The sequence below is a fragment of the Pteronotus mesoamericanus genome, unplaced genomic scaffold (genome assembly GCF_021234165.1).
Source record: "Pteronotus mesoamericanus isolate MK-2021 breed Mesoamerican mustached bat unplaced genomic scaffold, CSHL_Meso_final scaffold_533, whole genome shotgun sequence".
Taxonomy (NCBI): Eukaryota; Metazoa; Chordata; class Mammalia; order Chiroptera; family Mormoopidae; genus Pteronotus; species Pteronotus mesoamericanus.
In genome coordinates this window covers 3,014,456-3,026,777 of record NW_026555320.1, presented here as the reverse complement: position 1 = coordinate 3,026,777, position 12,322 = coordinate 3,014,456, and the positions used below count along the sequence as shown (strand labels likewise).

Sequence of the window (12,322 nt, the reverse complement as noted above, 5' to 3'; positions counted from 1 at the left end):
TGCCAGGAACACCTGGCCACTGCAGGGTAGGGCTCAGGAGGGCGAGGCTGGATGGGCCCTGGTAGCCTGGGCAAGGCCTTGGCTGCTCTGCAGGTGGCTGGGGCTGTCACGAGATTTGAGTAGGAAAGGGCTCGGGGTACTCAGTGAGTTGTAACTCAGGGAGATGTACCCAGCAGCGGGATACAAGTGACACGGGAGAGAAGTGTATGAGAACAAGAGGCCTTAATACAGGCTGAGACAGTGACATAGGTGAGCCTGCACAGCGGGGTACCCAGCCCGGGGCTCCCTCTTTCCTCTGAAGGGCCACCCATCATAATAAGGTTTGGAAAGCTTTCCTTAGACATTCTGCTTTTAAATTGTGGATGTTTAGGGCAAGCTTCAGTCATCCAGATAATCCATTTATGTCATTTCCAGGGACACTGCAGAGCAATGCATTCCTACAGGGCCGCCCAGCTTCTCAGGGGAAACTTTCTGCTAAGTGTCCTGGGACTTGGGAGGTCATGGGTGGGGGTGCCTTCTGCTCTGCAGGTGGCACCCCCAGAGGGAGGCTTCAGGAACTGCCTGTCCCATTGCATCACAGAGCATGGCTGCACCCCAAGAGGAGCCGTGTGAACACTGGGCCTCCTGGTGGTCTGGTTGAAAAAGATGCCCCTCAAGACAGTAGAAGGCCTCTGTCCCTTTATCTCCACCCCAGAGACAGTCGCTGCACAGGAAGCAACTCTCCTGGTACCTGCTATGCCCAGAAGCTTGTACCCACACTGCTCAAGACCTGTACCCAGAACTGAGCCCACAGTAGCGAGAAGCAGCCGGAGGGGTCTCAGGGTTTGAGACAGAGGCATATTGAGGGCGTGGAACCTAAGTGATTCTCTTCTCCAAATATTTTACAACTTTAAAATGGTTTCTGTCATGGGTCATGTTGCTTTATGTGTTGACACTTCATGTGTGTGGAGGGCGTAACCCCAGTGAGGGAGCGGGGACCGCATTTGCTGCTGTGCTTAGAGCAGGAGTCTGATCCCCCCCCCGCCACGGAAGCAACTCCAACCGTGATGGCGGAGGTTCTTCCCGCGGGCTCCCTGTGGGCCAGATCTGCCCAGAGCACAGAACACATCCTCGGCTCTAAGTCTGCCGGTGACCCTGTGAGGCAGGGCTCCCCGACTTTACAGAGAAGTTGCAAGACCTGCCTGAGGTTGCATGGTCGGTCAGTGGCAGAGCTCTGACCTGACCAGATTGGCAAAGGAAGAGCCCTTTCAGTCCTCCCTTTGGGCCACTTCTGGGTGACCCATATGCCCCCCCCCCCGCCCCGTAGTCCGTTTCCCTGTTTCAGGGCTCTGACTCAGCCCAGCATGGCATGAGGGTGTGATCTCAGTCTGGCCTTGTGTCACCGCGGGCTGCTCCCGCTGCCGGGGAGGCAGCTGTCCATCCCTCAGGTAACATGGGTGCAGTGGGGCAATGTCGGGGCTCTTTGCTCAGCCCCTGCCTGTGTGGTTGCCTCGCGGGCCTCCTGCCATAATTACCCCTGGGTTGCTGTCCCTCCAGAGGGACTCAGGCAAGACCTCCTTGACATCACTTCATGGGCCCAGGAGACTCTGCAGTCCAATTTGGAGCATGTCTCTAAGCAGAGATTTGTTGTTGCTAGTGGGCTCCTTTTACCTGTTTTGCAAATGTCTCTACTCATAAGTAATTGGCCAAAAATGTAGAGGTCTGTCTGATCTATTTTCAGCTGTCTTCACTGCGGTTCGCAAGCCGGATGAAGTTGGTCACCACTGAGCCTGCCGTCAACGAAAAGTATGATGCTGAGGTACTAAGGGACTTGTGGGCAGGCTCTCACTGTTCAGAAGGTGTGTGGGTTTGCAGCCTGGGTCACACGAGCCTGGCTTCCTTTTCTGTCTCAACCCAAGATGCAATCCTGGGTCAGTCCCTTTCCATTCTGGGATGGGCCAGAGTCTTCAGAGTCCCCAGACACCATTCTCGGGGCTGCCACCAAGGTGAAAGGGCTTAGTCAGGCCTCCGTCCAGCTCACACGTAGGGCTTCAGGGCCGTTGAGTACCTAGGTTTCTGTATGAAAGCTCCTTAAAGCTGTTTCAGAGGTAAACTGGTGTGGACTGTCTCACACTCTTCTGGGCGCGTCACTACAGAACTTCTTTCCTGCCAGCCTGGGGATCCCTCCCAGTGAGCGGAGCTGACCAGAGAGAATGTTCAGCATTAGCATTGATTGGGAAAATGCAAATTAAAACCTTAGTGGAATTTCACCCCCAGACTAGCAAAAAAGTAGAACTTTTCTGACAGTGCAAAATGGTGGCAAGACATCCTGAAACAGGAATGCCTGTTTCTGGTCAGAGTAGAATGGCTACAACCACTTTGGAGAGCATTTCTGGCAACTTTTAGTAAAGTAAGGACACATTTGCTGACCATTTGACTTCCCTTTAAAATGCTTCTGGGATCATAGTCACTGCAGATAAGAGCCTATGCATGCCCTGAGCTCATGACAAATGAGTTAAACTTTCCAGATTCTAAATCCTGAAGGAAAATGACAGTCCCTGTGGCTCTGCAGGACTGACCCACGGTTTGGAGGCTGACGTGGGAACAGAGCTTGGACCTGGTTCTTTGACTTGGGCAGGCATGAGAATCACCCTGGGGGCTTGTAGTGCCACAGGTCCCTGGATGCATCCCCATGGTTCCTGATTGCATCAGTCTGGGACAGAGCTCGAGGATTCTCATTTCTAGAAGCTCCCCAGTACTGCTGCTGTGCCTGTTCTGAGGCCACACTTCGAGAACCACTGGCTCAGTTGTGAAGAGCCCTGGCCTCTTCATTAGCAAGATACTCTTTCTAAGCCTCAGTTTCTTCCTTTGTGAACTTGGGGAGTAATGGAATACACTCTCAAAAGATGTTACGAAGAATAAGATAATGGGTGGAAACCTCTTAGCACAGTGCTGTCATGTTGTAAATGCTCAGTAAATGTCTAGCACTCTCCTCACTTCTACAGATCTGCCTGTCTGTTCTATGTATACAGTCTAGAGACATTCCCATGTATGTGTGTAAAGATGTTTATAGCAGACAGTGCTCACACTGCTTATAGTAACGGTGAAAAGTTAGGAACACGATCACAGCCTTTAACAGGAGAGTAGCTCAATGAGTTGTGGAGGGAGGGAGCCACAACTAGGGCTATGAGCGTGGATAATCTCCAGTGAGGACTGAAGTGGCCCGAATGGTAGCATCTCACATCTACACCACGTATAATAACATGCAAAGCAATACTGATTATTATTCATGGATACAGATGCTCCTCAACTGATGATGGGGTTATGTACTAATAAACCCCTCATTAGTTGAAAATATCGTAAGTTGAAAATGCATTTAACTTATCAAACATCATAGTTTAGCTAGCTGGTTTCTACTGAACACGTATCACTTTTGCACCATTATAAAGTCAAAAAGTCTTAGGTTGAACCGGGGTACCATCTGTATATGCATATGTGCAGGGGTAGGGGGAGCATGTGGTAGCGAAAACATGAAAATGAGGCTGGAGGTTTCCTCTGGGATGCCAGGGAGAAATGGACTTGGACTGGGGTACACAGGAACTTCATATTTATCTGCAATGTTTTATTTACTTTTTAAAAAAGATTTTATTTATTTATTTTTAGAGAGAGGGGAAGGGAGGGAGAAAGAAAGGGAGAGAAACATTAAAGTGAAAGAGAAACATCGGTCTGTTGCCTCTTGAATGTGCCTCAGCCAAGGACTGAACCCACAACCCAGGCATGTGCCCTGATTGGGGATCGAAACTGGCAAACTTTTGCTTTGCTGAATGACACTGAGTCACACCAGTCAAGGCTGAAATATTTTATTTCTTTTAAAAAAAAATGCCAATACGGTAGCATGCTGTTAAATTCGTATTTTGTGATGGTCAAATTTTCATGGCATTATTTCTATCCTTTTCTGTAGCTGGAAGTTGATTTATTTATTCTTATTTTCTCATTTGGTGTTCTCTTAGCTCAGGACACATTACTACCTACGAACCTGGCTGGGTGGGTGTTGTACCTGCCAGCGAGGACTTTCATTCTCTTTAATGTAATTTCTGTTCTGAAATCTACACTTTTGGTCCTGGACAGGCAAACTTCCATGTCATCAAATGTGAATGTGTTTATAATCCTTATGATAAGCTTTTTCCTTTATTTGCATGAGTTCTTGAGAGAGACATGGAAGATTAGTTGGGTGGCTGCCTTTCCTAGACTGGGGCCAGTATTCCTGGGTTGCTCCCAGGACCACGTTCAGTACTGACACACATTTCCAAGGCAGCGGAATAGCTTCTGAAGAATTTCCTTGGCTGGTGGGGCTGGCTGTACAGCAGGGAACTGGGTGCCTGACCCACTTCTGTCCCGAGCTCCATGTGGTGAGCTGCTCAGATTCTGAGCGTCATAGTATTCATCTGTGAACCAGGGAGGTTGGACTGACGACCTCCAGCGAGCCTCCCACTCTGCCAGGCTGCGATTCAGTCTGTGAGGTGGTGTAAAGTCTGTGAGCCTCGGGCACAAGCAGACAGCAGGGAGAGACTCGGGGCACCCTGATCTGCCTAGAGGGAACGCACCTGCAGGCTGCAGTGCGGTGGCAGCAGGGAAACTTTCCGGGCTGAGAGCTGCTCCCAGCCTGGTGCTGGACTTAAGCAGAACTCTGTGAATTATCCTCATTACGTTCATGATGAAAGCACCTGGCCATCAGGGAATATATATGAATCTGTGTTGTTTCCAAGGTATCAGTTCCACCCAGAAAAATGCTCCTGGTTTTTTTAAGGGAGTTGCTCAGCCAGGAGGTGCTGCGAGACCATGTTCCGTGGGGTCTGTTGCTCTAGCCTGATGTTTCTGAACACCTTTTCTCCAGTCAGCAGAGAGGGCAGGTGGAGGCCACTATACATGCCAGGCATCAGAAGAAGCAACTTGCATGCTCTCAGGATCTGACATGGAGGCCGGTGACCCATGGAGCAGATGGCCCATTTCCCCACATCACCTCATTGGCCCAGAGGGCTAAGTCTGGCTCTCTGCGCCCCATTGGACAGTCATCCAGCTGAGACCCCCAACAGTTCAGCCACAGTTTGCCTACCTGGGGCATGCGGCATTTTCTAGAGCTGGGACGCTTCAGCTGGGAGAGGGATAGGGATGAGTAGGGGCTAGCCAGCAGTCCTCTCCTGTTCACCTCATAGGAAGCCCACCTGAAGGAGACAATCTTGGTGCTGCCCAGGGGGTCGGAGCCAGGATGGACCATGGTCCTGTGCCTCAACTGTCAAGCTTTATGTCCTGAATTGCCACAGAGCCACCAGGACTCTAGGGTTTGGCCACCCCTTGCTGTGGACTGGTCACAGCTTTGGTCCGAGGATCCAGCTGTCAGGGGCTCCCTCCAGTGGCCATTTTTTCACAACTAAACGAAGCCCTGTTTTTTACAGAGAAGGCTCTCATCGTAAAGTCCCTTGTGTCTCTTAATGAAAGTATCTATCAAGTGTAAAATGACTTAGGGATTCTGTTTCTGGAACTGTATCTTTTTCCCATTCACCTAAAGTTTATGGAGCGCTTCTACATGCCAGGCACTTTTAAAGCACTTGGGATGCATTAGTGTTCAAATAAAAACACAAATCTCTGTCCTTGAAGAGTTGACAGTCTGCTGGGGGTGGGAGAAACAGATACAATAAACATAAGAAACAGGTCAGTTCTAGATCCCGCCATTTACAACAACATGGATGAACCTGGAGGACATTATGCTAAGCGAAATAAGCCAGACACAGTAAGAAAGATACTGCTTGATCCAGTTTGTACATAGGATCTAAAAAAAGTCAAATTCATAGAGGAGAAAGGAGAGTGGTGGTTACCAGGACTGCTGGCTGGGGTAGAGGAATGGGGAGATGTTGGTCTAAGGGTACAAATTCTTAGTTATAAGTTTTGGGGCTCTAATTTCCAGCATAGTGACTATAGTTAATAATACTATGTCATATACTGGAAACTTGCTAAGAAAGTAGATCTCAGATACTCTTACCACACACAAAAATGGTGGCATGGTGGGGAGATGGTTATGTGAATTAGCTTGGCTGTAGTAATCATTTCACTATGTATATCTATATCAAAACACCATGTTTCACACCTTAAATATATACAATTTTTCTTTATCATTTTTAAAGATTTTTATTTATTTACCTTTAGAAAGAGGAGAAGGGAGGGAAAAAGACAGGGGGAGAAACATGGATCAGCTGCCTTTCGCATCCCCAACTGGGGACCTGGCTCTCAACCCAGGCATGTGCCCTGACGAGGAATTGAACCTCTGCCCTTTCAGTCTGCAGGCTGGCACTTAATCCACTGAGCTACACCAGCCAGGGCTATACAATTTTTCTTTAAAAAACATTTAAAAGCCAAAATGGGTAAGTTTTGAGCTTCACTTGTTCAGTACAGTAGCCAGTACACACATGTGGGTACTTAAAAGCAGTTAAAATTTAAAAAAAATTAAAATTTACTTCTTAAGTCACACTTGTCACACTCCAAGTGCTTATAGCTATAAGTGGCTCATGGCGCAGATACAGAACATTTCCATTAGTACAGAAAGTTCTATTAGACAGCAGTGCTCTAGGGTATGTTGCAGATAGACATGTGCCTTGAAAATAGAGCAAGATTTTTAAAGAGTGGTGTGGGGTTTAGGGGCAGTGAGGGTAATTGAGGTGTGCCTAATTTAGCAGCTTTTGAACAAAAGCTTGGAGGCGGCGAAGGAGTGAGCCATGAAAGTACCTGGGAGAGGAATGTCCCAGGCGGAGGGAACTGGCAGGGCAGGGGTGGTTGTGTGCTCATCTAGTGGGAGTGGGGAGAGCAGTATGAAACAGGTAATTGGGGGCAGGTCATGTGGGCCCCAGAGGTCACTGATATCCTACAGACACCTACATGGACACAGAGATCAAAGCACAAAGATGTTCTTACAGCATTGTTTGTAGCACAAAAAATTGGAGGTGACACATGTGAACATCAGTGGGAACGGGGATGCCTTTAGCAGTGACTGGGCAGGATGAAGGTAGGGCCGCATGGAAGGCATCCTGGAGGCGCGGGCTGCCCCGAGGGGACCATTCCCCTCCTACACTGGGACTATCCCGGGAACTCCCGGGAGTTGGGTTTCAAGGTGGTCGTAGGGGTGCCGGTGCTCACTCTGTTCTTAGCGACCTCTAAAGTAAAAGACAGAAGCTGGGGACTGCTGAGGCCCTTCAGGCCCTAAACTCACCCCAGTTGGGAAAAAGTCACCAGTGGGGAGGGAATTGTCCAGATGCTGCGCTCAGTCCACGAAGGACCACCAGGAAGGGCTAGAGTGTCCAAGCAGAGGGTAGGGAACTGTGGGCTTGAAGTGGAAATGCAGGGTGGCCGCTCTGACTGTCCTCCCTGCCCCCACCAACTATGCTTCCCTGGCAGCGAATGGTCAAGAACCTGGAGAAGGAGCTGGCACTGCTCAAGCAGGAGTTAGCCATCCATGACAGCCTGGTAAGGGGCTGGGGGTGGGGCTGGGGTGACTAGAATGTTAGAGGGACTGGGGTCAGGGGGCAGACGTACTAGGTGGGGAGGAGGCAAGAGGGTCAGGGCAGGGATGCTGGATGGGCAGAGGGACCCAGATGGGCTAGAGGCCAGATGGGTTGGGGGGCCACATAGGCAGTGAGACAGGAGGAAAAAGGACTTGGGGAGGAGAGGCGAGGGGGCCAGGGATGCCTGGTGGACAGAGGCATCAGGTGGTCAGGGAACAGAGGCAGGCAGTAGGCAGGACAAGGGGCAGGGGGCCAGAGGCCTGGCAGGTTAGGGTGCAGGGGAAGACAACATGATGGGTCAAGATCAGGGGAGTTGGGGCTGGTTGGGGGGCACTGAGGAGCCATGAATGCAGGCGTCGGGGTTGGAGCCCTCCAGTAGCCTGCCTGGGTTGCTGCTCATGGCCCAGAGCAGCCTCAAGGCAGAGGCAGCCAGCTCCCTCCCATGGCCCTCATCTTTGAGTCTGCCAGCAGGGCCCCCTTGCTTGGAGTAGCAGGCCCACGCTGGGCAGCCTTTGCTTCTCTCACTGACTCAGTCGTCCCTTGCTGACTGGAGCACCTGACCTGTGAGTCAGGCCCTCTCCCCCAGAACCCGATGGTGAAGGGAATGGAGCTGGCTCGGTGGCCAGGGCCTGTGCCCATCCTCCCCACTGTGTTTCTCAGAATGTCCCCGGCTGCTCCTACTTGGGCTCAGGTGCTTTGAGCTCATGGACATGTTCTTCATCTTCCTCCAAGGCCAACCGCTCCCTTGTGAACTATGACCCCATGGATGAAATTCAGATTGCCGAGATCAACTCCCAGGTGCGGAGGTACCTGGAGGGGACGCTGGAAGAGATCGATGTAAGGAGCCTCTCCTCGGGACCCCTGTGTCCAACCAGCCAGGGCCTCCCCATTCCTGGCACAACCTAACATGTGCTGTGCTGGCCATGGAACCTCTCACTGAGTGGGTACAGTGGGTGTCGGGTGGGTGGTGCTGGACCCCTGGCCCTAGAATCCCTTTAGCCTACCAAGGTCTCAGCTTCCATGTTCAGGGTTACAAGACTGTGGGTACCCCAGAGTGGCTAGCAGCCTTGTACACACAGGACGCAATCCATCACTGGGACACAAGTAAGCTCTGGAGCCAGGCTGCCCTGGATCAAATCCCAGCTCAGCTGTCTCCTTGCTGAGTGACTTCAGCAAAATGCTCCACCCTCTGTTCTTGGGTAGCCTCACCTACATAGTGGGGAATGCAACTGAGCTGGGATGAACTGAGCTGTAGCACCTCCAGGGCTGACTGTGCCGGGTGGAATAAGGCCATTAAAGGACGATGATCATGCTGGTTGTCTATAAGGAAGACCCCCAGGCCCATGTTGGAGTGGGTGAAGGAGGAAGACAGCCACACAGGAAAGGGCTCTCAGGGGGAAAGATGCATTGTGTCTTTACAGTGCAGGCCAGCAAACCCTTCATCCTGGAGCTGCATGGGCAGACCTCCGTCCTGTTGCTGTGGGACAACTGGGGTGGGCTTTCCCTGCCTCCCCAGCAAGGGCAGCCCCAGACTGACCCTGGGTCAAGGGTAATGCTTGTGAGTTATAGGGCCAAGAGGGAGGCCGATGGCCTTCCTCCAGCCACAGGTGTGTACATGTCTGAACCCACATAGAAAGGTTCCTAACGGAACCTTGTGAAAGCAGGAGAGAGCTGGGGACAACAAATTTTATTTAAATTTTCCTCAGTATTTTCAGGAACTAGAATCATTTTGATTTTATAGCGATCTTCACTTAGAAAAGGTGATTTTTATAACCCCAGTAAATACTTAGTTTGAAAACTACCAATCAGGTGTTCTTCTGTTCTTGAGAAGGGCTTGTAGTGCCACTCTTATTAAAAGGCTGTTTGCAGATGTCCTGTTCTTGAGACAGGTGGTCAATGGCTTACTTAGCCCAGGGGTCCTGGCTTCTCTAGTAACAGAGACACAGCCTAGATCCCATGGTGCCGAGGTCTGACCTCCACCTTGCTCTCTTCCCTCCAGATAATTAACCTCAGACAGATCCGGGAAGTGTTCAACCAATTTCGGGTGGTTCTGAGGTAAGGGACCCTCCCGATCCATCCAACTCCTCCCTCAGGCTGCTGTTTTCACTTCCTGTGGTTTGGGTGTGTTCTCCAAGCACACCGCCTGTCTCTCCTGTGTGAGCCAGATCAGAGTTCTCGGGATGTGCCCAGACCCCTGGTGTTCCTGAAAGTCTTTGCCCCTAAGCTCGCAGATCCTCCCACCCTTCCTCTCCCTGGGGGAAGCCTGAAGGACAGCCCTCCATTCAAGAGCTGCTCAGAGAGGAGGCAGTCCCTAGTGGATGTCTCCTGAGTTCAACTGGACAGGATGCCCTGAGTGCGGCCAGAGCAGGACATCGTGATTAATCCCTGCTCCCCCGGCTCCCCTCATGAGGCATTTGTGGTTTCTTCTGGTGCATGTATACCTGTAGCCTGATTGGCTCATGCTGGGTAGTGTCACAGAAGCTGGTCACGTGATTCCAAAGGGCCTGCTAGAGACAGAGCTCAGGTGGGGAAGCGTGGTCCCAATGCAGGCTTCCAGTCCCATTAAAGTCATCTTAGAGCAGATGTGCCTGGTGCACAGAGTGGGGCACGCAGATTTACGGGCTTGACAATGGGTATTATGTACACGGGGGATTCAGGGGCATAGAATGAGCTGCTTTTGTCTTTTCTGATTCATAGTAAAGGCATGGCTCCTTCCCAAGGGGTTATACCCTAATGACTTCGAACTCTAGTACGTGTTTAGCATGGCCCCAGGTATTAAGTTTTCTCTCACTCTCTCTCCCAAGCCAACAAGAACAGGAAGTGGAGGCCACTTTGCGCCGGAAGTACACCCTCATAGACAAGAATGACTTTGCAGCCATTTCTGCTGTCCAGAAGGTAAGCACGGTTGCCTCTTGCTGACAGCATTCATGTCAGATTTTTCTACCCCCAGCCCTTTCCAGAGGCACAAGGGTTCTGCATTAAAGCCAGTCTAGGAACAAATAAAGGTAACACCAGGGTGAGTGTGGGGTGACCTATGCAAGAGTAAACTATGCATGATTCAAAGTGATCTCCCAAACTGGAGGCAAGGTAGTAATAAACAAGACCAATTCCTGAAGTTGGGTTGGGAACATGCCTTAGGATTCTCAGGGTATGGAATGAAACACCAGACCAGTGAGAGGGGTTGATGTGGAAAGTGAACCTTTGATGGGGTGGTCAGAGACAGATTTGTTGGGGACAGCCTGAAGCTAACAGCAGTAGCAGCTGCCACATCTTGGTGTGGGCCAAAAATGCCCACCTAAGCCTTGGGCCCATACACACTTGGATCCCCAAGGGGCCCAAACTCTTAATCTAAGCCTTGGCCCTGTGGCTGGCCTCTATCCAGGCAGGGCTTGTGGATGCTGACGGTCACCTAGTCGGTGAGCCTGATGGACAAGGCTTCGGACTTGGTGTTGCCCCTTTCTCTGCCAAAGCCGGGAAGAAATCCAAGTCCAGGAAGACATTGAAAGAGCAGCTCAGGTGAGTGACCTTCCTGCTGCTCTGCCTGTTTAGCACCTGGTCCTCCTTGGCTGGTGAAAAGAGGGCCAGGTACTATCTCCTTCTTCCCCCTAATGTCTTAGCAACTATAGGTCACGGTGGATGTCACTGCTGCCAATACTAGTAACATCTGTGGGGTCCAGGATAGGGCTGGACACCTCTCATCCGCACAGCAACCCCATGAGTTGGGAGTTAATGTCTCCATTTTGTTGATGAGGAAATCGAGGCTCAGAGAGGGGAAGTCACTTACCAGGTTACATTGCTGCTGGTAGGAGAGTTGAAGGGAGACGCTGGGCCAGCATTAGCCCTCTAGTATTTCATGTGGAAACCCCACCTCCCAACAGGGTCCTTCTGTGACCCTGCTGACTGTTACTCACACCACCCAAAAACTCCAATTTACCTTTCAGGCAAGACTCCTTTGTGTGTGCAAGGTTGGAAGAGGGTCAAGGTTCACTTAATGAGCCACTCATTAAGCCACGCTTGTGCCATGTGGTGGAGGACAAGAGCACAGGTTCTGGAGGTGATGCCTGTGTTCACCTCCTTACTCTGTACTTTCTTCATTCAAGGGGTCCCCTTGTTTAAGGCATGAGAGCCTCTCTGTGCCTTGGTCTCTCATCTCTAAAATGGGAATAATAAGCCTGGCAGAGTAGCTCAGTTGGTCAGAGCACTGTCCTGATACACTAAGATTGCGGGTTTGATCCCCAGTCAGGGCACATCAACCAGTGAATGCATAAATAAGTGGAACAATAAATTGATGTTTCTCTCTCTCTAAAATCAGTAAATCAACATTTAAAAAAATAAATAGCAACAAAGTCATTGGGGTTGTTGTGAGGATAAGTGAGTGAATGCAGTCCTTGCACCTGGAAAGTACACAGGAATCTGTTTGCTGTTGTTACCACTTGTGAGAGAATGGGGGCCCAAACTAGTTGCAGAGTCTGGTAGCAGGGATTGCTGATGCCCCTGGCTCCTCCTGCCCTCCAGGAAGGGCAGCTACACCCTAGCTCTCTCTGCTCTGCTGCTGGGTAATCAGTGCAAAAATAGGTGGATTGATGCTTGCTCCACGTGCCACCGCCCCCCCCCGCCCCCGCCCCGACCCAACCAAACACATTTGTTGCAAGAAAATGAAGGGGAGGAAACAATGGAGCGCGCTGGGGGCATCCTCCTGTCAGTTCAGGCCTGCTCAGATGTGCCTCTCTGGGAGGGAGGACCTGCGCGTGCGTCATCACTTGGAGAAGGCAGGCGGCACTTTCCTGGGGGTT

The 12,322-nt window shown here is 50.9% G+C and overlaps 1 protein-coding gene across 5 annotated transcripts in view; it reads left to right on the top strand.

The window, feature by feature from the left end:
- Nucleotides 1-12,322, top strand: part of KIF9 (kinesin family member 9) — a 39,836-nt gene that overhangs the window by 19,343 nt on the left and 8,171 nt on the right. For 3 of the 5 annotated variants that reach the window (XM_054594759.1, XM_054594758.1, XM_054594760.1), the window contains exons 10-15: nucleotides 1,721-1,798; nucleotides 7,423-7,491; nucleotides 8,262-8,366; nucleotides 9,529-9,584; nucleotides 10,334-10,424; nucleotides 10,912-11,045. In XM_054594759.1, the coding sequence (XP_054450734.1) occupies nucleotides 1,721-1,798; nucleotides 7,423-7,491; nucleotides 8,262-8,366; nucleotides 9,529-9,584; nucleotides 10,334-10,424; nucleotides 10,912-11,045 (533 nt within the window). Of the gene's footprint in view, nucleotides 1-1,720; nucleotides 1,799-7,422; nucleotides 7,492-8,261; nucleotides 8,367-9,513; nucleotides 9,585-10,333; nucleotides 10,426-10,894; nucleotides 11,046-12,322 lie in introns of all 5 variants that reach the window. The other 2 variants (XM_054594756.1, XM_054594757.1) reach the window with 2 other exon arrangements.